Source organism: Melanerpes formicivorus, unplaced genomic scaffold (assembly GCF_026170545.1).
Source record: "Melanerpes formicivorus ecotype bairdi unplaced genomic scaffold, bMelFor1.0.p_v2 SCAF_21, whole genome shotgun sequence".
Taxonomy (NCBI): domain Eukaryota; kingdom Metazoa; phylum Chordata; class Aves; order Piciformes; family Picidae; genus Melanerpes; species Melanerpes formicivorus.
The window spans coordinates 1,458,750-1,481,459 of NW_027142373.1; the positions used below are offsets into that span (position 1 = coordinate 1,458,750).

At 52.7% G+C, this 22,710-nt stretch overlaps 1 protein-coding gene across 1 annotated transcript in view; it reads left to right on the forward strand.

Annotated features, from left to right (window-relative positions):
* The window catches only part of CACNA1G (calcium voltage-gated channel subunit alpha1 G), a 129,265-nt gene that overhangs the window by 52,483 nt on the left and 54,072 nt on the right, over nucleotides 1–22,710 (forward strand). Inside the window, exons 6-14 of the mRNA XM_068150968.1 lie at nucleotides 685–976; nucleotides 1,432–1,524; nucleotides 3,110–3,920; nucleotides 4,005–4,049; nucleotides 5,068–5,429; nucleotides 16,483–16,634; nucleotides 17,114–17,299; nucleotides 18,380–18,494; nucleotides 18,987–19,142. Of these exons, the coding sequence (XP_068007069.1) occupies nucleotides 685–976; nucleotides 1,432–1,524; nucleotides 3,110–3,920; nucleotides 4,005–4,049; nucleotides 5,068–5,429; nucleotides 16,483–16,634; nucleotides 17,114–17,299; nucleotides 18,380–18,494; nucleotides 18,987–19,142 (2,212 nt within the window). The remainder of the gene's footprint in view (nucleotides 1–684; nucleotides 977–1,431; nucleotides 1,525–3,109; nucleotides 3,921–4,004; nucleotides 4,050–5,067; nucleotides 5,430–16,482; nucleotides 16,635–17,113; nucleotides 17,300–18,379; nucleotides 18,495–18,986; nucleotides 19,143–22,710) is intronic.

Below are 22,710 nucleotides of genomic sequence, written 5' to 3' on the forward strand. Positions count from 1 at the left end.
AGGGGTTTAGATGAGCTTTGAAGGGTATTAAAGGCAATTCTGCAGGAATTAACTGGGCTGAACTAGGCTTAAAAATATCTTCACAAGCTTTAGTGGGAGTCCTGGCAGCATTGAGCAGATAGCTGTGTGCAGAGCCAGAAGCCAGTTCCTGGCTGGCTCTCCCCTGAAGGGTGTTTTTGCCTGGTTTGCTGTGGTGAGGCCACCCTCAGAGGGAATTTAGAGCTTATCTCTGTTCTGAACAGGCACTGTGAGGCTGCAGATGAAGGCTCTGTCTCTGGTTTTCAGGAGGCTTGGGAGGTCCTTGTACATAGAGTCTCCCCAAGCAATTCTCAGCATCTCCAGGAGGACAGGAGATGCAGGAACTTAAACTGATTTCCGTCTTACTGCAGCCAAGATGTTTCAGAGAAGCCTTGCTGGGCTGAACCCTGCTCTTAGTCCCCTGAAGTCAAAGGCAGAGCCCTTCCAATTGGAGTGAGTCTCAATAATGTCATCAGAGGGCTCCTGAGCAGCCAAGTGCACTGCCTGGGTTGGGAACATCATCCTAGCTGGTAGGGCCGGAGAGAGCCCCTGGGGATCCCTTTTAGGTCCAGAATAAGAGATGTCAGGTGGAGCTGCTAACACTGTTACCATGCCAGATCTCCTGCAATTGGTGTGCAAACCCCAGCCCTGTCTGGACTCTTCCAGCCCCTACACGGTGGATTTGGAGCCATACTACCAGACTGAGAACGAAGATGAGAACCCTTTCATCTGCTCCCAGCCGCGGGAGAACGGAATGCGCTACTGCCGGAGCATCCCAACACGGAGGGAAGAGGGCCTGGAGTGCACCCTGGATTACTACTCCTACAATGACACCACCAACACGTCTTGTGTCAACTGGAACCAGTATTACACCAACTGCTCTGCTGGGGAGCACAACCCCTTCAAGGGAGCCATCAACTTCGATAACATTGGCTACGCCTGGATCGCCATCTTCCAGGTGAGCCCTGGCTGCCGGTGTCACAGGTGGGGACACAGCCAGCCATGCCCCTGGTGTGTTCCAGGGGAGCTGCACAATGTCACTCCGGGGGGATCTTTTGCACCAGCAAGCACTTCTGCTGTAATGCATGGGTGCTCAAAATGCCAGGAATACAATTTTATGCCTGCTTTGAAAGTGTCTCCATCTCATGTGCCAGAATCTGAACCCTGTGAGCGCAGCAAGGCCACTCTGCTGTGGAGCAAAGCCTAGAGACTGCTCTTCCCTATGCAAAATGCAGTAGGGGGCCATAGGTCCAGCTGGAAAAGAAGGGCTGAGTTTAGCCTGGGCAGCTGGTGATGTGGGTGTTTGCATTGTAAGAGAAGGATTTCACTCCTTGGTGTCTTGTACTGTTGCTTGTGCACTTGGTGGTGTAACTGAGCCTTGCTGGGTCTGTTTGCCCTTCCTGTCTCCATCAGGTCATCACGCTGGAAGGCTGGGTGGACATCATGTACTTTGTCATGGATGCACACTCCTTCTACAACTTCATCTACTTCATCCTCCTGATCATTGTGAGTGGACTTAGGGAAACATGGGGGTCCTCCTGGCATTTGAAGAGAGCTGAGTGGAGTGACCTAGAGGAACAGGGTAGAAAACACAGTGCACATAAAAGCTGAGGTAGAAGCCAGCCTGCTGGAAGACAGGCAGCTTCAGTATGACACTACTGCAGCTGCATGTTCTGCAGGGGTGGAGGAAGGAACAAAACGTGTGCTGAAGCTATGGCAGACACACTCCTGCTGTTGTTGCTTCTTTTATTACTTCTCTGCTTGTGCTCTAAGGTCCTCTCTTGGCTGTCACCTCAAATTTAGTTGAAAAGGATGTGAACTTCCCTTGGTCAGGCTTTGAGCTCTGGAAAGGAAAGAGGCTGTACAGAAATTGCCCCATATTGAAGAACCCAACCGCTTGGTCCTTGGTGCAGAAGAAGCATTTCAGTGAAATGGTCCCAAATTTCAGAGGGCTCATTAGGAATGGAGGGAAGAGATTACTGCCCACAGCCCACCCACACTTCACAACATCATCTGAGACCACCCACAAAGGAGCCAACAAAGATTTTGTGGGGTGGGCTCCATGATGGGCTTCATCTATGCAAGCTCAATTGTTTCCTGTGAGTGGCTGAGCTGTTGTCTAGACTCCCTTCATCGTCAAAAGGGAAAAAATAAGTGCTTTAAGAGAGTGATTCATCTCCGAAGGTAGACATCCAAAATAAATTACATGCATTGCAGACTTGATGTGCCTGTTTCTCTCTTGACTCTAAAGGATCATTAGGAGCCTCACTCAGATGTAGCTGAGATAAGTGAGATGGGTCTCTTCTTGCTGGATAATTGGACTGAGTCCAGCAAAAATAGCAGCACGTTGTCCATTAGGCTCTTGTAGGGATTTCTGCTCCTTGTCAAACTAGGACTCAAACCCTGATGAGAAGGTAGGAGGTTGTTTAGTCCATGATGCTTTTCCTAGTTTCCCCAAACCAGAAACACTCCCTTGCTCTCAGCATCCCTGGAATGACAGAGAAGAAGGGCGAGTGGTACTTTTCCAGCTGCTGTGCCAGCAGTCCGTTAGCATGTCAGTAATTCTCCGTGATCCATGCTGGGCTCTGCAGAAGGCAGAAACTCATGAAACCCTGGTTGGAAATCAAATCTCCAAGCTGTGGGTACAGGCTGCTGATGCCCTTGCGTAACAGTCACCCGCAAATCGCGTTAGTAGGGGCAGGCTCTGCTCGCCAGCTGCCCACGCGCTGCCGGGGCACTGTCAGAGGGCTCCCTGCCTTCATCCCAGCGCTGCTAATTGTCATAATTACAACCACTCTCTGTGGAGAGAGAAAAGCACCATCCTGCAGAGCAAAGGGGGTTGTCAGAATTATCTTCTCTCATCTTTGATCTCTGACATCCTCCATGGAGAACTGGTGTGGAAGTTCTGGGTGGGGGGCTCAGGGGTGAGTGAGGCCTTCAGTGGACCTGGCTGGTGGCCCTTGCCAGGTGATGCAGGGGAAGGGGCTGGCTGGGGTTTGCCTCTGGCTTCCTGTGCTGGAGCGTGGGGTCAGGCAGATCTATGGAGTGGGCATGGCCACCTGGAGGTGACTGGTGGCTCCTGTCCCCTTAGGTGGGCTCCTTCTTCATGATCAACCTATGCCTGGTGGTGATAGCAACACAGTTCTCCGAGACAAAGCAGCGTGAGAGCCAGCTGATGAAGGAGCAGCGCGTGCGCTACCTGTCCAACGCCAGCACCCTCGCCAGCTTCTCGGAGCCAGGCAGCTGCTACGATGAGCTCCTCAAGTACCTGGTCTATATTGCCCGTAAAGGCAGCAAGCAGCTCGTGGAGGCCTACCGGGTGGCAGGCGTGAGGATGGGCTTCCTCACCAGCCCCACCAGCAAGGCAGGGGCTGATCGCTGTGCCAGGAAGCACCGGAACAAGAAGAGGCCCTCTGTGCATCACCTCATCCACCACCATCACCACCACCACCACCACTATCACCTGGGCAATGGGAACCTGCGGGCACCCCGTGCCAGCCCAGAGATCAGTGATGTGGAGACTGGCTCCCTCCACAATGGGACCAACCGGCTGGTGCTCCCCTCCTTGTCACCAAACCCCCATGGGGCCCCCAGCACCACTCCCAGCACCACCGAGTCTGTCCACAGCATCTACCACGCTGACTGCCACTTTGAGCCTGTGCTCTGCCAGTCATCCCTGTCACAATCAGGCCTGGGCTTGCCGAGCCCAGAGGGTATCCCCCAGAACATAGTAGGCAGCAAGGTGTACCCCACGGTGCACCCCAGTACTTCCCATGAGATACTGAAAGAGAAGAACCTGGGGGAAGCAGCGGTGGGTGCTGGCAGCAGCACCTTGACTAGCCTCAACATCCCACCTGGGCCCTACAGCAGCATGCAGAAGCTGCTGGAGACGCAGAGCACAGGTGAGCCTGGGGGTGGCTGTTGGTCTGGGGGTGCCTTGCAGAAGCATGAGCTGTGAGCTGACTTCTTGCTCTGAATCTTTGCAGGGTTCTTCTCGGTCCACGTTCTGGAGAAAGGTGATGGCTTTCCAGGTGAGGCCCATGTGAATCTTCTGCCCTACCTCATGCATCTGATAGGCAAAAGCAGGAGCGAGGTTTCGGCCTCCCTCACCTCATGCTTGCAAGAATCAAAGGGAAAGGAACATTTTCAATGAACTCATTTCCTTTCCCATTCTCATCTCTCCCCCAAACCAGTTTATTCTGCAATTATAGGAAACACTTCCCAAATCCCTGCACTCCCAAAATCAGGTGAAACTGGGCTCAGTATAACATTTCCTGCAGCTTTCCTGGATCAGGGATTCATGCATCCTTATTTTGGGGAGCTCGGGTCAGTCTAGTGCACACCTTCTCCACCTCCAAGAAGAATTTCTGGCCAAGCTTTGTCAGCAGGTCAATGCTTTTTCTACCCCACTGCAGTGGTATTGACCTTTCCAGCCAGGTACTGTGTTGGGAAGAAACCGAGTCCTGCCCCCAGCCCAGGGCTGCCCAGGGATTAAATACAAAGAGCTGGGGTCTGAGTTGGTTTAGTGCTGGGGTCTCCTTTGCACTGCAGCTGTGAGAGGGTCAGGAGAGTCCTTGGTAGATATCCTCTCCCCTTGCAGCCAGCTGGTGGGATTTTGGGAGAATATATCCTACTGTTATTGTCACCCCGGAGCCACCTGCAACTGCTGTTGTGTGGAAGGATGCTGGTGATTTGAGAGCATCAGCAAATGGCAGGAGCAGAGAAGGAGGGGGCTCGTGGTGGCACTCTTGGTAGTTGCAGCCTGGACCTGCCAGGCCCAGGAGGGCGGATAGCTTTCTGCCAGCTGCGATGGCCAGAAGTGTAATGAGGGGCTGGGGTCCTGGGCTGGTAGCAAGGTGTGGGAGTAGCAAAGAGGGGTTTGTAACTGGGAAGAAAGTGGTCAGAGAGCCCAGGTTTTGCCTAGGGCTCTTCAACCCTGCAGGAAATGCCTGTGGTGTCCAGGACAGGAGCTTGGTGCTAACAGGGACAGGGCGTTGCTCCTCTGGCCCATCCTGGCTCATAGGCTGAGCTGCCCCCTTGATGTTTCAGGTCCCTGCCAAAGCTCCTGTAAGATCTCCAGCCCCTGCACCAAGCTGGACAGCGACTCCTACAACCCCGAGAGCTGCCCGTACTGCCTGAAGGCGCTGGCGGGCGAGGCCGAGCTGCCGGACGAGGCAGGCGACTCGGACAGCGACGGCGTCTACGAGTTCACCCAGGACGCTCGGTACAGCGACCGGCGGGACCCGCGGCGGGGCGGAGCCGGGGCCCGGAGGGCGAGCCGGGTGCTGGCCTTTTGGCATGTGCTGTGCGAGACGTTCCGCAAAATCGTGGACAGCAAATACTTTGGCCGCGGGATCATGGTGGCCATTCTCATCAACACGCTCAGCATGGGCATCGAGTACCACGAGCAGGTGAGCGCCGTCCCGGCCGCTGGCAGCGGCGATGCAGGCGAGGTTGTGGGTCCGAATGGTTTGGGGTGAGAGGCGTTGGGGTGAGCTCCCACATCCCAGCCCTGCCTGGCACCATCCCCAGACCACCATCAGGTGGGCAGCACTACACGTTGCTGGTTTCCGTGGTGCAGGGGCCAGGCAACCGTTCGCCACTAGGTTTATGCCAGCCCCGCAGCGCTGGCGGCTGCAGGCTGCGGGGTCAGTGCAGCTGCAGGCAGGGAAGTCTATTGAATTTGCGGTCCCTGCAGGGGAAGTAACAAATGCCTCTGCTTCCCTGGTGAGCGCTGCGGCAACAGCAAGCTGATTCTAAGACAGCCTCCTCACTGGCTGCTTCTCTGCTCGGTTATCTGACCCTTCGCAGTCAAGAGGCTGCCCCAGCCTCAGCCTCTCACACTTGGCACCAGGCAGAGCGTTTCCCTAGACAGCATGGTTAAGGAAAGGAGCTGCCTCGTTCTTCTTGCAATGTCTCCCTAGGGATGACAAGAACTCTGCTCTTAGGGAAGCTTTTCCATGGCATGTCCTCATGTAGGTTCTGTGGCTGCTGCACACCTGGTGTGGTGCCCTTGGCCCTGCCACAGCTGTGGGGGGTGCCTTGGTGCTGCCGATGCTTGCTTGGAGCTGTCTGGGGGAAGAGTTTGTAGTGGGATGCTGAGATGCTACAAAATCCCTCCTGTGGCTGAGGACTCCCAGCAGGCCTGGCCATCCCTTTCCCAGCACCAGCCTCTGCTGGGACCTCCTTCACCTCTTGAGTCATGGCTCTTTTCTCCCTTCCTGGCATGCTCATGGTCACTCAAAGCTGCACGCAGAGGCCTCTCTCCCATAGCTCCCAGTGATGGCTGCAGATCAGCTCCACATTCCTGTGTCCTCTCATGGCATTAATGCCTCAGTGACCAAGAGCCAGGGAGCTGTGGCTGTGCTCAGTGTGTCCCTTCCAGCCAGCACCTCCTCCCTGATGCCCTGGGTGCAGCCTGGCTGGCTAACTGCTCTCTGCAGTACACATCCAATGCTGACATGCTCTGAAGTCCTGCAGATCTCACCTTCATGTGATGCCCTTGGTGGGAGCTCTGTAGGGAAGCCTGAGTGATTCCATCATTATTTGATGATATTGGGAAGATCACTTCCTGAGAAACTGGGATGAGGTGGCTGAGGAAACTGACAACAGTTCTATGCCTCCTTTGGCTGGGAGGTGGAAGTGGATCCACTCTGTCTTTGCTGTGACTGTCCAAGGGGTGGAAAGTCAAAGCTTGTTCATCAGGAGTGTCTTTGGGAGATGCTGGTGTAGCCTCCCATCATGCATGCACCAAGGGGACCATCCCACTTGGGATGGGTGGTTGAGCGAGCTCCCATCATCAACTGCCCTAAAGGCAACACAGCAACTTAATTCTTTGTCTTGTGGGAGGTTGGGAAGCAGGGTGCCAGCCTCTGCCCTGGCCAGCAGTGAGCCTCATAGGCAGCTGGATGGGAACTGGCAGAATTTCATGGTGGCTTTTGGGTAGGAAGGTGGAGGGAGTTGATAAGTGTGGGGAGACTCCAGATGCCATGGGTGGCTGCTTTCTTTAAGAGTATTTTGAAGCTGCTGCTGCTCTAGATTCCTCCCTTCTGGGCCATGGGTGTGAATAGCAGAGCCTGGCTTCAGGAGCTCCTCCACTCGGAGTGGCAGCAGGGAGATGTCTTCTGTGAGCTTGGGAGGTTTACAGCCTGCAGCTCCATAATCTGACAGTTATGAGAGCAGGAATTAGAGGGGGGAAATGCTGGCCCAGGCCTTTCTGCAGGGATCATAAACACCAGCATGTGTGGTTGTTACTTTTTCTTTTAGAAGAGCCCTTCCTAAAAGCATAGCTGATAACCAGACCACAGTTACCTTCCTTGGCTGATGTCTGCAAAGATGTGGGGGGACTTGAGGAGTGCCTGACTCCGAGACTCTCTAGATTAGACACTCTGCTTCTTTAATGAATATTTACCTCTTGGGCTTTTCACATGAGGCCACCCTGAGCACGCTGGGCTATATGAGGAGACAGACCTTCAGGACATATTTTATGGTGCTGTGTCTTGTGTTGTTCACCAGCACCTTGCCGAGAGGAGAGGACATGCTAGCAGCTACCATGTGCAAGAGAGGATGGGCTGGTAGTTACTCTGGGAGGAGGAAGGCTTCTGCCCTTTCATCTGTCCCCAGAAGTGCTGGATGGGATTTGGCATCTCTGGAGCTACCAGCCTGGAGTTGAACACAGGAGCTGGTCAGCTGAGATATTCATTATAGCCATGGGAGAAAAATAACCTCTTCTGGAGGATTTGCATCTTCCCATGGGACAGACATCCTGGAGGGACCTGCTTTTGTCCATAGAAGATGATGCCTAGAACCCTGAAGCAGTCTTTTAGCTGCTTGCCAGACAGGCTTATCAACCAGAGGAGGGCAGACTGGGATATTTAGGGTGAAGGTGGTTCTTTGTAGGCACATCAGAATGAGTGGGAATTGGGAGTATGGAAACACTGGCCCCAGTCTCTTGCAGTTTGTTTGTGTTCACCCATCAGTTAAGCCTGTCAGAGTGCACACCCATGGCCAGGGGTGCTGGATGCACATAGCAAAGGCAGTTCATATCCCTGGGAGTTCACCTTCTACCTTAGAACCTTCCATCTCGCAGCTCCTCTCCACAGGCCACCTCCCACAGTAAGGCCATTTTTGACTAATAACTTTTCATTGTATGGTTGGAGGCTCAGAAACTGGGTTTCCTCTAGGCTCTTCCTGCCACGAGCCTGTGAACTTTCTCCCTCAGCATCAAGTTTCTGCCGCTTGGTTTCTGCACGTGCCTGAAGCAGTAGGTACAGCTGACCAGGCTGAACCCTCAGTTTGTGCCCATCTTCCCCTCCCATCCAGCTCTGACTCTTGCCTTTCTCATGAGTGCTGGGAGCAGTGGGAGGAGAGTGGAGCAGTGTGAGGTGCTCAGAGCTCTCACCACGTCACGGCTGCTGGGCAGCAGTGTGAAATTTTCCATCAGGGAAATGACAAGCAGATTGCTGTGGATTATTAATGTGACTGCTAAATAGTTTGTTTTTCTACAGAGCTGAAGCAAAATGCAGGTAGAAACTATTAGCTTTGGGGAGAGGAACATAAAGGTGATTTAGAGGCAGGCTCCAGGGGATTTTAAAGACAGGGTTGAACCAATTGCGGATCCGCCTTAGGGAAGCTGAGCCTCTGCAGCGCCGCGGGTTCAGTCGGCTGGGGCTTTGTGAGGGTTCGTTCTGCCACAGAGCAGGAGCAGAATGTGCTGCTGATCCAGAGGCTTTCTGTGCTGCTTTCCCCCAGCCCTGGCTGGGAGCCAGGCCCTGTTCCATAATGTGATGCTTTTATTTTTTTCCCTCTCCAAGTCCTTCCTTGGGGTGAAATGGAAAGGCTTCAGTGCGAGGCGTGATGTTGGACTCCTTAGCAGGGGAAAGAATTCGGCAGGGGCTTCCTTGAGGAAGGGCTTTGGGGTTTTGTTTTTGTTTTCAAAATCTGGTTTGCATTGAGCTGCCTGGCTGCTCCAGGTTTCCTCGCCTGAACTCGGGCTGTGTGAACTATCCCCCACATCCTCCTGTGTAAACAGCGCTTGAATTTCAGCTGCCGCCTCTGCGCTGTTTTGCCATTGTTAACGTAACGAGAGACTGCCCCAGAGCTGCCTTTGGTTCAGATCCATGGCTGCAGCTTGTGGGGACTTGCATCTACAGTGGTCCAAACCTCAGATGTTTCTGAAGGAAAAGGAAATTGTTCAGACCAGCAGAGAATCTTTTGTGAATTCTTTAAAGCAAATTGGAGATGGCAGGGTGAACACTGGAGTGTGTCCAAGGAAGAGCAGCGAAGCTGGTGAGGGGCCTGGAGCACAGGTCTTGTGAGGAGCAGCTGAGGGAACCGGGGTTGTTTAGCCTGGAGGAAAGGAGGCTGAGGGGAGACCTTCTGGCTTTCTACAGCTCCCTGAAAGGAGGCTGGAGCCAGGTTGGGGTCAGTCTCCTCTTCCAAGTAACAACTGACAAGAGGAAATGGCCTCAATTTGTGCCAAGACTGGTTTAGATTGGACATTAGGAAAAATTTCTTCCCGGAAAGGACTGCCAAGCCCTGGGATAGGCTGCCTGGGGAAGTGGAGGTGTCACCATCCCTGGAGGTATCTAAAAGATGCAGCGGTTTAATAGTGCACTTGGCAGTGCTAGGTTAAGGGCTGATCTCAATGATCTTAAAAGTCCATCTATGACTCTTTGGGACATCACCCAAGGAGAAAAGCTCATCATCCATGGGAGGGAATTCTTCAAGGAAGTGAGAAGAGGTGGTGCCTGACATCCCCCTAGAAGGGGGGTAGGCAGTGGAGAATTCCCAGCTCCAGCAGGGCATTGTAGGAATTCACAATGCAGCAGTGCCAGGAACCAGGTGTGCAGACTCCATCTGCAGAAGGCAGGAGCAGCCTCAGCCCATGACAGACTCTCAGCTGCATTCCTGGTGCAGCCTGCTGCAGGGCCTGAGCACACATGCTGCAGGGGATTGATGGTGTGGCTGCTAACACTGTGATCGCACACTACTGCAGCATGGGCACACCAAGCACTTCTGCCAAACATCACCGGGAGTCCCTGGCAAAAGGCTTTGGCATGGCTGTTTGTGTAAATAGCAGGGGCTGGAGAACATGGGAGACTTGCTGATCAGTGCCAGAGGATGTGCAGCTCTCAGGTATCCAGGATGGTGGAGAGGGGAGGTGAAGGGTCAGCAGCAGCATTAGGAAACCTGTACATCCCTTCAATCACTAAGGCAGCCTGTCCCCGTACAATCTCCCTCTGTCCCTGGTTCTTCCCAGGAGCTGGTCTCATGGTCATTCACCATCTTCTCTTCCTAGTGATAACCCCACTTCTGCTTTGTTGCATGTCCCTTGTCTCTGTTTCACTCCACTACACATCTTCCCCAAGCCAGGTCCTCCTAGCCAAGCCATCAAAGCCTTCGCAGTGCAGTGAAGCTTCCCCTCCTTCAGCTCAGCTGCCTTTGCCCAATACAGGCCTTGTAGCTGGGGCCAACTGCTCATTGCTGCAGCTGCTCAGGGCACTCCCAGGACTGGAAAAGGAGGTGCCCTATAGATCTGCATGTGCTGGATCTAATTAGCTCCTGCTTATGCAGAATTATTTTTATTAAGGGTTAGTTGTTGAAGACTGGAGGAGCCGAGTCAGCACTAATGGAAGTCATCAGAGCTGTTAATCACGGGGATCACCGACTGCAGAACAAGCTCTCTCCTTGTCACTGGGAACAGTTCTTCTTAAGCATCTCAAGGGTTCTTCCTCTCCTCAGTGATGTGAGGGGTTTGTGAGGTCTTGTTGGAACTGGTGTGCTTTGATTGTCTCGCTCAGGAAGCTCTTCCAGAGTGCTGTGCAAAATACAGTGGGGCCACAGCCCTGGTAGTCATCAGAGTGAATAGGCTGTGCCTGCCAAGCAGACTTTGTCCTGGGTCTGGAGACTGAATGCTTTGAAAAGTAAATCAGATTTCAAGTGATTGGAAAGTGTGTGTGGGTTTTATCAGATAATTCCATTCCCTGCATGCTTTAGGGATGAGCCTATGTGGATTCCTTGACATCTACTAAAGTTTTCTTCAGCTCCCTGGATGAGGAGCTGTAAGTGTCAATCCTTTCCTGTTAATTTAGCTCTGAGGCTGGCAACACTGGGGCTGCCTCAGATCCTATCGTTTGAGCTGTTGTTTCAGCTGCCATCTGTACCCTCCTGTTATCTCTGCTCAGGCAGTGCTGAGAAGACTCCAGCTTGGTGGAATGGCAAGATGATGTCTGCTTCATCCCCGTGCAGATGAGAAATCACTGCTGGCTGCAGAAAGCCAGGCACTGTGGTGCTGTTCTGCTTGGGTGGGAGCCAGCAAACTCAGCTAGAGCTTGTGGAGCATCCTGAGCTTGCACCAGCAAATGCTTTTGTCTGTAGACGTTCCTGATTGATGGTTGTTGGTGATTTCCCCGGGATCAGTCTATTGTTTTCTCCATCTCTCGTGGTAGAGGTTGGTTCCAATGCTGACGGTGCCCATGACTCTGCCCTGCTGCCACTTGGGTCCTCACAGAGCCCCTTGGCACCTTGCTCAGGCCCCAGCAGGAGCAGGGACAGGAGCTGAGCACGTTTCCCTCCTCTCTGCTGGATTTCAGCCCTCTGTTGTAATTGTGTTTTTGCTGATGTTAGGAAAGGACCAGCTCGTGGGTCAGTGTTGGAGACAGTGCCACAGCACCAGAACCCTGGCTTCAGCAGAACTCTGCAGGAGCTGCACAGGCACAGCCTTTGGCTCTAGCTTTTTTACTTCTTTGCTCCCCCAGAGCCTTCTCCAGTACTAAAAGATAAGTTTCATACTCGGTTTAGATTAACTGGAAATAGAGGGCTTTAAATCTCAAGTACTTACAAGGTGTGACCAAGTGGAAATGCAGCTTTTGTTCAGCTTAAGCTCCTCCAAAACCTGGGCAGAGGGATGAGCCAGATCATGTTTTTCTTGCATTTTCTGGGATAATATTCATCCAGAAATCTCAAGCTGAGAGAGATAAGGATTTCAGACAAGACTGTCAGCAGTGCCTCCTAAGAGTGGTAAAGAAAGCCCAGCCCCAGAGCTTGGTGGTGCAGAGCATGGTCTGCAGATACTGTTTGTGGTCCTGGGCAGGTATAGTTCATGCAGGTCCCCTCAAGGTTGGTTGATGAGGTTCTCCATTGTGCTTGAGTCTCATGCCCTCATCTGCTCTCCAGGCTCTGGGTGGACAGGAGGCCATGGCACACAGCTCCATATGGGCGAATGGGGCTGGAGAATTCAGTTGTTGGCCATGGCTACTCAACAAGGATGTGGAGAGGAAGGTCTTGCACTAGAAGGTGCCATGTCCATGGGACTCACCTTCTTTCTTCTGCAGGTGTTGGGTGGGAAAGGACATTTGTTGATCAGAATGGAAGAGAGCAGGTGGCAGGTGAGGAGATGAGCAGTGGTGGAAGGGAAGTCTGTCCTGTGCAGACAGCTCTGCTTCCTCCCAGGTGAAAGCTGCATCCTTGCCTTTCTTACAGTATTGCCTGCACTCAGCCCCTAACAAAATCCTCCTTCCCATGCAGTGCTGGGATGATGCTGGACTTGTTCACTTGTCTGTCAGAGTAATTTCCTTCTAATAAATACCTGTAAATCCTGAACTTGCCAGCAGTCCTCCTGCAGTGCACTGAGCCCTGAGCACGCTGCCCTTTCCATGTCTCAAGCCCCAGGAGGAGCAGAGCCTTCCGAGGTGTTTTCTTTAGGCAGTTTGGTGCAGGGTGAGCAGAGGCAGCCTCTGGCTCTGCCAGGCTCTGATTGTCACCAGAGCCTGATGCCTCCCAAGGAGCCCCCAGGAGACAGAGTCTCATGGTGGAGAATGTCATGGCCTGAGGGTCTGTCCATGAAGCAGTGAGTGGCGCTGGACCTACGAGGGGCCTCATTTCCCCCAGGGAACCAGGGCTCAGCAGGTGCATCAAGGCAGGGAGGGGAATAATGTGGGTGCCATGAGGGCAGAGCATGGAGAAGGTTGACTGAGGACACAACCATGAGCTCCAAATGATGGGGAATCAGGTATGGGAGAGGGCAAAGAAAGGGCACCTCATTTGGTTAACGAATAGCTGCTTCCCTTCGCCAGAACTGGCTGTGTTGCCCCAGGACTGGTGGTCTGGCTTCCGTTCCCAGACACCCTGATATGTGCCTGCACCCTTGTGGAGGGTGGGGAGGGTTGTAACAGAGCAGCCTTAATTGGCAGCCCTGTCTTTGTCTGACCCATCTGATATTTTTTTTCTTATGCATGTATATTAAAAATCTGCAAGTGATGAGTCAGTAAAATGCTGGTGGTGTTTCCTGTGAAATAGCTGAGGTTGGTATTTTCTTTCTGTGTTATTTTTCCTCAGTTACCATGGCAATGCTTTCAGAAGGGTTCCTTCTGCAGCCATTCAAATGGCTTAGAACTTTTCATGGTCTTCTGGAGCCACTCACAAAAGAAGAGCCCTCGGGATCAGGAGGAATCTGCCTCTTGGCCAGCCACCCCATCCCTCCTTCTGTGCTGTGGCGAGACAGAGTGGTTTTTCTATTCTGTTTCATTGTTAGCAAGATAGAGAGGAAAGACCCTGGGATGTTTCTGCTCCTTTGTGCTGACATCCCCAGGGACAGGGGACGGGCACAACCAGGCTTGGCTGCAGTCTAGCCAAGAGTGAAATGGGGTTGGATGGGCCCAGGCCAGCCATGCCTATGCCACTGGATGTGGGTCTGATGATGATGAAGGGCCTGTGCCATGCCTTGTATGGGTCGTGGCTGGAGGAAGGCAGGAGCAAAAGCGCTGCACTGTCTGCCAGGGCCCTTGGTTGCACTCTGTCACACAGCAGGGTTTGTCTTTCAGCAACTGGGGAAAGCAGCCCCTGGGGCTTGGCTTCCAGTGGCCCCAAACCCTGTCCTCACCTTTTCCTCCACTTGTTGCCCTCAGCCTCACTTGCTGAGCAGACACCTTGCAGGCCCTGGCACAGGGAGGAGCAGTGTGTGCCTCCACTCGAGGCAAACTCATGACCTCGGGACATCCTCCCTTGCTGACCTGCTTGGTGCCAGGCAGGAAGCAAAGGACGTCCCCTCCTTGCTGTGGCTCACACCTTGTCAGGCAGGGTCATGTCTGGGTGGGTGCCCATGGTGGTTACAGGGGAGGCTGCCCTGTCTACTCCTGTTCTGTGTGCTGCCAGAGCTCATCAGGGTGCCGTGGGTACAGCCTTGCCATCAGAGAGCTAACAGGGAGTGATGTATCCAGGACACCACCTCTGTGTCCAGCGAGGCGAGGTGTCCTGGAAACAAAATCCAGTGTTTACAGAGGGCTCATGGATGAGCTGCTGTGTGGTGCCACAGCTGAACCACACTTGCAGCAGCTCCCCACATCACCCAGCTGTGCCCTGCCAGCGCCTCCCAGTGCCATCTCCAAACAGGAGGTGCTCAGGAGGCACAAGTTTCATTAACCCGCACCATGAATACTCTGTCCCTGCTGGGCTGGTCAGGTTTACCATGTCAGCTCCCGTGGGGACAAGATGTGGGGGGTGCTGGGCACTGCTGGTGCTTCCAGGCACTGGCTGGGCTGTGTCTTCAGAGATGCTGAGATTCGGCAGCACGGTCACAAGGGGTGAAAAACAGCCTTCAGGGCCCAGGTTAGTGGTGCTGATGGATGGGAGGCAAAGCTCCCAGGAACATGAGACTGTTCCAGCGGCATTGCTGCAGTGATGGTCACAGCACACATCCTGCCTTGGCGCTGGGCACTCACCAGTCAGCTGGCATTTTTTGTAGGCTGATGTAGGGTTTGGGTTGTTTGAAATCACCCTCAGCTGCAGCCTGGCATTGCAGCTCTCAGCCTGGTTATTGCTTCTGTCTGAGTGCTCCCACAGGTGTGTACTTTTAACAGGGACTATTCAATGTTGGGAGTTGCAGCATTTGTGCTTTGGGTCTGGGTCAGGAAGGAGTTGATTTGGGCTCTATGCCCAGGGTGTTTGGCAAGCTCTAGCCAAGGAATCTGTTCCTCAGTGAGAATGCTGGAAGGTGCAGGAAGTGTTCAACACTCCTTTGTTTTATGATTTTTTCATTACTTTTTCTTCACAATGCTGCTGTTCCCCCCCAGGAGTCCAGTACCTGGTGTGCTTAAGGGCTTCAGTGAGCTGTGCCAGCCCATTGCCGGGCATCTCGGCACTGCCTACGCAACCTTGTGGCCACCTGCCAGCAGGACCTTGGCTCCTCCTGCTAATGAAGCCTTTAAGCAGAAACAGGAGGTTACGGCTGTGTGCTGGGGTTAAACAGGGAGAGGGGATTTGGAGCTGCAGATTCTATTCCTGTCTTTGCCACGGACTGATCCTGAACACACCATGCCACCTGGGTTTCTCCTCTGCCCTTTGTTATTCAATGCCATGGGGAAGCAGCACGGGGCCAGCAATGCTAGAAACCCTGGAAAGTTACTAATTTAGGCCTGAGATTACTGGAAGTCTGTTTTAAGGGCTTTTTCCCATACCTCTGTTTTTCAGATTGCCAGTCTGGAATGCCAGGGTCAGGCCCTTCCTCAGCAGCACTATCTGGGGCCTCCTAGTAATAAAGTTTCTTGAGCCATTCCAGTGGTATCCCAGCCAGCAGCTGGTTTAACCCCAGCCAGCAGCTGAGCATCCCCTGATGCTCACTCATTTGCCCCCTGGAAGGGGGATGGGGAGGGGAATCAAGAACAAAAGTAAAGCTCATGGATTGAGATGAGAACAGTTTAACCACTAAAATTAAGTAACAGTAGGAACAGCCTTGGAAGGGAACATAGCAAAGAGAGGACTAAAACCCAAGAGCAGAAGGCCAAGTGATGCACACTGCAGCAGCTCACCACCACGGACCGATGCATGGCCTGCCCTGCCAGCCAGCTGCCCCCAGCGCATGCACTGGGCACCACGTCCTGTGACAGGGAATATCCCTTTGGCCAACTGTCCTGACCATGCCCCCTCCCACCTCCTTGTGCCCCCTGCTCGTTGGCAGAGTGTGGGAAGCTGAAAAGTCCTTGAGGCAGGACAAGTGCTGCTGAGCACCAATGGAAACATCAGCATGATGCCAACTCTGTCCTCTGGCTGCAGTGAAAGCACAGGGCTGTGCCAGCTGCCAGGAGGAAAATTAACTCTGTCCCAGCTGGAGCCGGGACACTGACCTTGGATCTCTGCTTTTGGAAAACCTGAGCCTAGACCTGATGCTGAGGTGCTCAGGGAAGAGGCTGTGTGTGAGGAGCACCAGGGAGAGCTGCTCTGGGAGCTGTGGCATCAGGGACACACAGTGCATGCTCCTGCTGTGCTGGTGTGAAACTGCAGGTCTGTGTTTACCTGCTCAGCTCACAGCAGGTGTCTGACCCTTAAATTCTGTGTCAGGGATTTTTCTCTCTCCTGGGCTCTGGGTGAGCTGTTGCCACTTGCAGCTCAGGGCTCTATCTGTTTCTACCTGTAAGTTTGGATATGGAGTTGTGCTGCTTACTTTCTCCCCTCCTCTTTTTTCCCCAGCCAGAGGAGCTTACCAATGCTCTGGAGATCAGCAATATAGTGTTCACAAGCCTCTTTGCCCTGGAGATGCTGTTGAAAGTCCTCGTTTATGGTCCTTTTGGCTACATTAAGAACCCATACAACATCTTTGATGGCATCATTGTGGTGATCAGGTACAAACCTAGAACTTTCTTTGTGTTTCCCCACGTTTGGCTGCTTAGTTAAACAGCAAGCAGTGGAGAGTGGGCACAAATACCTCCCTGGGACACAAGTGATAATAGGAGGTTGGTCTGTGGTCATTTTAGAGAGAGCCCTGAGCAGAAAGCTGCCAGTCCTCAAGCCCTGGGGGAGTCTAGGATCCCAGTGGTACACCCAGTGCCTGATGAAGCAGCTCTCTCTTTCTTTTGACACGTGCAAAGGCTGTGATTGCCCTGCAGCTCAGCTGTGGATTTGCAGGTGTGGTTCTGACATGAGTGGGACTCTGCTCTTTGCAAGGCTGATGGAGTCCAGCTCACCAGGGACACTGGCAGCATCTCTCTCCACTTCCCATCCCTCTTCTCTCTGAATTTCATCTTCCCTCTGCCTCCTCTTCTCCATGCCTTTGTGTGAGGCTTTGTCTTTTCACTCTGCAATGCCCTTTGTGTCTCCCCAGTGTGTGGGAGATCGTGGGCCAGCAAGGCGGGGGGCTCTCGGTGCTGCGCACCTTCCGCCTCATGCGGGTTCTGAAGCTGGTCCGCTTCATGCCAGCCCTGCAGCGCCAGCTGGTAGTCCTCATGAAGACCATGGACAACGTGGCCACGTTCTGCATGTTGCTGATGCTTTTCATCTTCATCTTCAGGTGAGTGCTTCTGATTCCCTATCCTGAGGTTGCTCTGGGTTTTCAGGTGGGAACCCATGGCAAGGTCAGGAGATGGAAGAGTCCACACCAGGACGTGGCTGAGCTGAATGGACCCAGCAACAGTACCGGCAGTGCCCTACTGCCCTGACTAATGTCTCTTAGCTCTGGCCAAACAAGATGTGTCTTTGCAAGGCAAATCTTTCACTGGGTGATCCCTGGACATCACCCCAAGACAGCAGTCCAATCACTCCACCGGCTGGTGATAAGCTCTGCCCAGGGAAGGCAGTGCTTGGATCCAGCCAGCCATGGGGGTGCTTCTACTCTAGCGTGGCCTCTTCTGAGGAGTGCAAATGTTGGAAACAGGCTTGGCATAGACCTGAAATTTTGGATTTTGGTCTAGATTTTGAGAGGATCCTGTCTCTTTTGTAACAGCCAGTTCTGATGTTCCAGCAATCCAGGTGCTGGGAAGGCTGGAGAAAGCCATTCTTGTCTGTGGAATAATGTCCCTTCTCCCCTGAGACGTTTCACTCCAAACCCACCATTTGCAGCTGTGGTGCTCAGTAGAGCTGTAAATAATTTTATGATTCAGGTTACTGGCTGAGAGCAGGGGAAATCAGATTATTCCTTTAGTATGCATCTAAAATGAAAGGCATTGTATTTTCTTGTCAAAGCTGCAAGCGCTGGTTTGGGTCCCCTGATATGTCTCATCCAGGCACTTTACAGCAACCCTTTTTGTCTTCCTCACTCAGCTGAAGCATATTTTGCTGAAAATGTGTCATTGCAAAACAGAAAGTCAAAACATTTTGTTTAGAAAATGTTGAAACACAATATTTTGACTTTTAAAAAAACCCCAACACCAAAGCAGCAGAAAAAGCAAGAAGGATTTGGCTGGAACTTTTTGACAGATTTGACCCAAATTCCCAGCTGAGTCTCAGGGTAGTTTTCAGCGAGGGAGTGATTCATCTTGTAAAAAATGCAAAGCCTTCCCCAGGTGGCAGCGGGAGCCTGCCAGCCCTGCTGTGCCATCGCTGGCCTGTCCCCTGGTCCTCCTGTTGAGCCCCTGCCTTCCCTGCCCTGCAGCATCCTGGGGATGCACCTCTTTGGCTGCAAGTTTGCTTCGGAGCGGGATGGGGACACGCTGCCCGACAGGAAGAACTTCGACTCCCTGCTCTGGGCCATCGTCACCGTTTTCCAGGTACTGAAGGGACAATGCCGCAGCTTTGGGGCTGCAAGGCGTGGAGCTGTTTTCCAAGGCATCTGACAGAGCTTAGTGAAGCTCCTTGCCACAGAAGGAAGAGGACCCCAAGCCACAAGTACAGGAACTCAGGGATTCTCAGAGCATTTCCCAGAAGTCTGGTGAGGAGGGGATGCAGAGGCAGGAGGCTTTTCAGTGACAGGGCATGGGCTGAGTGGGTGAAAGTCACACAGAGGGTGGAGGTGGTGAGAAGTCAGGGTCATTTGCAGTGATATCTTGATAAAGACAGTGTCTGTTTTAAGCCCATAACTGACTATTGAGGTCCTGTCTCTTCTCTGTCTCAGAAGATGGGCCAGGTTTATCCTCTTGTGGTTGTAGCTACAGTGGGTACCCCAAAAAAGCAGCATGCTCACTTGACCTAGAGCAGAGCTACCCATACAGGCTCAGGAGAACAGCACACTATCCTCAGGTACCTCCATTCTTCCTCTGCAGATTTTGACTCAGGAAGACTGGAACAAGGTCCTCTACAATGGCATGGCATCGACCTCCTCCTGGGCTGCTCTCTACTTCATCGCTCTCATGACATTTGGGAATTATGTTCTCTTTAACCTGCTGGTGGCCATCCTGGTGGAGGGTTTCCAGACAGAGGTAATGTCCAGTACTTGTGCCTTTACCTTCTTCTAAAGTTTCAGGGTCTCCAAATGCTAGAATTTGATTTCTGATCTGGACAGCAATACATTTCCAGGAGCGGCACTTGAAAGGAGTGGTGGAAAGTGCTCGGTCTATTTCTGTTTTCTTGTCCTCTTCTGTTTCTAAGCTGTGGCAGAGGTGGCTGCAGGAGCCCTCTGAGGGCAGGACCTCAGTGCAGCACTGTTGGGTTAGCACAGGAGTGGGGCTCAGTGGTGTCAGGCTGTGCCTGCTGCCGTCACAGGGCCTTTGAAACAGCTCTGCCCATGTCTGACAGCCAGATCTGAAGCCCCTCCTGAAAACTTGGGCAGGCTGGTGAGAGACTAGAGACACGATTCTCTTTTGAAGGCATGCATTCATGGAGCTGGTTCCATTTCCAGCCTTGCAATGCCCTGCACAGTTTAAAGTACACGATTTCTGCTCTCTGCTTCCTCAGGCTGGGAACTTCCATGAGGTATTTTTGGAGGATTTCATGAAAGGGCAGGTGAGCACTTAGCTTTGAACTCAGCCTCTTTTTTTCACCCTCCTGCCTGCCCAGCTGTGCAACTTGGTCACCTGGTCCACAGAGTGGGGGCCCCATGCTGCTCACCCACCCCCTGCAACAATTGCCCACCTGTCATCAGAAGGGGAGGGGATATTTGCAGCCTGCCCAGGGGGTCAGGGAGGTCAATGTATCCCACAGCTGCTGCTGGGGTCTCTTTGTACAGGCGGTGCTTTTACTCTCTCTCTCTCTTTTTTTTTGTAAGCATTTTAGGATGACTAAATATTATTTCAGATTTGTTGCTCATGTGTCACAATCTCCTCCTACCCTATGAGCAGAGAGGCACTGAACTGCTTTTATTAATACTATTTTTGGAGCTCAGTTTGGAGTTAAATTAATGGAGTTGTACCAGGAGGTAGCAAGGAGAAATTTGGTTCTGTTACTTTTTGTATCATCTCTCTCCATGTTGGTGCTTTCCTTTTTCATCTGTTATTGTTGTAGCTGTTTCTGTCTGCAGCCCCCTACCCCTGCCCATTCGTTCAGGGGAAGGTCACTACCAGGTTCTGCCAAGCAGCACAGGGTCCCCTTGGGAGAGATAAAATGCTCTGCGTCTGCTTGTGACGGTGGCTTCCAAACCGAGCCTCTGTCCAAGTCCAGCAAATGGATTGGCTGAAGGTCAAGCAGGAGATCACTGGCTGCCCCAGCTCCCTGGAGGAAAGGATGCAGCAGCCCCTTCTCCAGTCCTGGCCCTCGAGGGAAGTTATAGCTCTGGTCCTTGGTGCCACAACATCCCCTCCTTGCTGCCACCTCCTTCCCTGGGCAGCCACTGACCCCATGCTTGCTTTGTGCCCAAGGCCTAACCCCCTGGGCATCCATGCCCTGGCTTCATGTGCTGTGATTGATCCCAATGGCCACCTTCTTGAGGCAGTGTCTTCCCTGGAGTTGGGAAACCACCTGCAGCCCCCCAGATTAGTTTTCAGCAGGTTCTGGAGCAGGGCTGCCCCGTCACCTGCCCCAGCTTCTGTGCAGGGGCAGTGCTGGGCTGGGCTGAGCCAGCTGCAGCATTTCCATATAAGCTGCAAATGTGCTGTAAGGGCAATGTGAGCCAGGGAGAGACCTGGGATGTAGGAAAGCTCTGAGACAGCCTGAAGCCAGTGGTGCTCCTGCTGGGACTGAGAGGTGAATGCGAGGGCCAGCATCCAGGGCAGCCTCCAAAGGTCAAACCCCTCTGGCCAGTTCTGCCTGATACCAGTGAACTTGCAGCAGATTTCTGTAGTTGGTGACTGATGACAGTGCTGGTTTATATCTCAGGCTTTGATGATGTCATTTAAACACTAATCTTCCTTCCATGTCCTTGTGAGCCTGAGTTCTCTCCATTCTTCCAGTAAATAGCAATGGAATCCAGAGATCCCTCGACTCAACGCAAGCTTCCCGCAGCAGGCAGGGAGCAGAAGTCTGCTGGAGGTCAGACCAGGTCTGGCCTTGGTGGTTGATGTTGATGCAGCTTTGTGGTGTGTAGCTTTGCAAGCAGATCTCCTTCTGGTTTTTGCTAGCCAGCAAACCAAGGATCCTCTCCTAAGCAGAATTAACGGAGATCAGCTCTCACTATAAACAAACCCTGGCGTCTCCCTTCCATCATTGCACTTGACCCTTCTTCTGAGTTGGGTTTCTGGGTTTTTTTCCATTCTCCTTCAGAGGGCTGAAACTCGATCCTGAGGCTGCTGCTCTTTATCTCCCTGGTCCTTGAGTGCCTTTCCTCAATCTACAAGCACCTCGTTAATTTTAGTGTGTGGCTTTGCAGCCCCAGTTGCTAGGCAGCAAATGTATATAAGCGGCTGAGAAACAAAAAAGGACCTGTTCCAAACTTCAAATGCAGAGCAATATATTCTGCAGAGCTGAGTCTCTCTTCCCCTCCCCCCCTTCTTTCTTTTCGTTTGGTAACCTGCCTCTCTGTCAAGAGGCTCACACAGGCCCTTATGCAGCGTGGTTATTTTTGACCCTGTGTTCTCCCATTAACTCCCGCCCGGCCTTGGTGCAGGTGAGGTGGGCAGAGGACTCTGAGCTAATTTGAAAGTGCTGCCTGACCCCTTGGGTCCCTACCCTGAGGACTTCTCTCTGAAGCAAGCAATGACTCCTCTTTGTCAGGCACAAAGCTCCTCTCCCAAGGGTCTTCCTAATAATGTTATCTCCAAAGTGGATTCTTCCATTGGTAATCCTCCAGTTTCACATGCCCTGGTCGCCAGCTATCCTCACTTCTGGGTTTGCTCCTTCCCCTCCTTTGTGCCCTTCCCTTGCTGGCACCCTGGTCCTCCAGCCCCTCGGTCCGTTCCCTCTACTGCCTGCTCTCCGGATGTAGCATCCTTAGAGCAATATTGACTTTGGCTCCTTCTGGGCATCACAATGTGGAGGAAGAGTCCCTTCTCCCACAGCAGGGATTTTGGATGGGATTTCCTTGCATTCCTTGCATCCCTTACCTGTTTCAGGGGGATGTTCCTTGTGAAGCATTTCCAAGCTTCCCCTTTTGATGGCTTTTCCATGTTCCTCTCTGTTGCAACCAAAGACTTTAAATTAAGTGTCCATTACATAGCTGGCAAGACACCGCTGTCCAGACATCCAGATCCTAAAGCTGAGGTATTTCTTAAACTTTTCATCCCAGCCTAGAATGGGATGAGTTTTGCTTCCCATGTAGCATCCAGAAGAAAGATCCCTTGTCCTGTAGGCAGGAAGCTGAGTTGGTGGGACAACCTCTGTCCTCATGATACAAAGTGTAACTTCCCATGGCCCCGTGGGACAGGACCCGAAATGTGCCAGGAGGTGTTGGGAGAGCCACTCCTGACAGGGGGGAAACACAGTGAGGTGAAAAATGATGTGTGCTTTCCAAGTGGGTGGGGAAAGACAGACTTCTGGTGCTGGGAAGAGATGCTGGGGCCACTCGTGATGCAGAGCCCCTCGAGGCAGGGTCCTGCCCCTCTGCCCACTGACCGCTGCCACATTTGGGCACTTGCCAATTTAAATGGATGTCTCCACTAATAGGGGTGAGGAGGGATC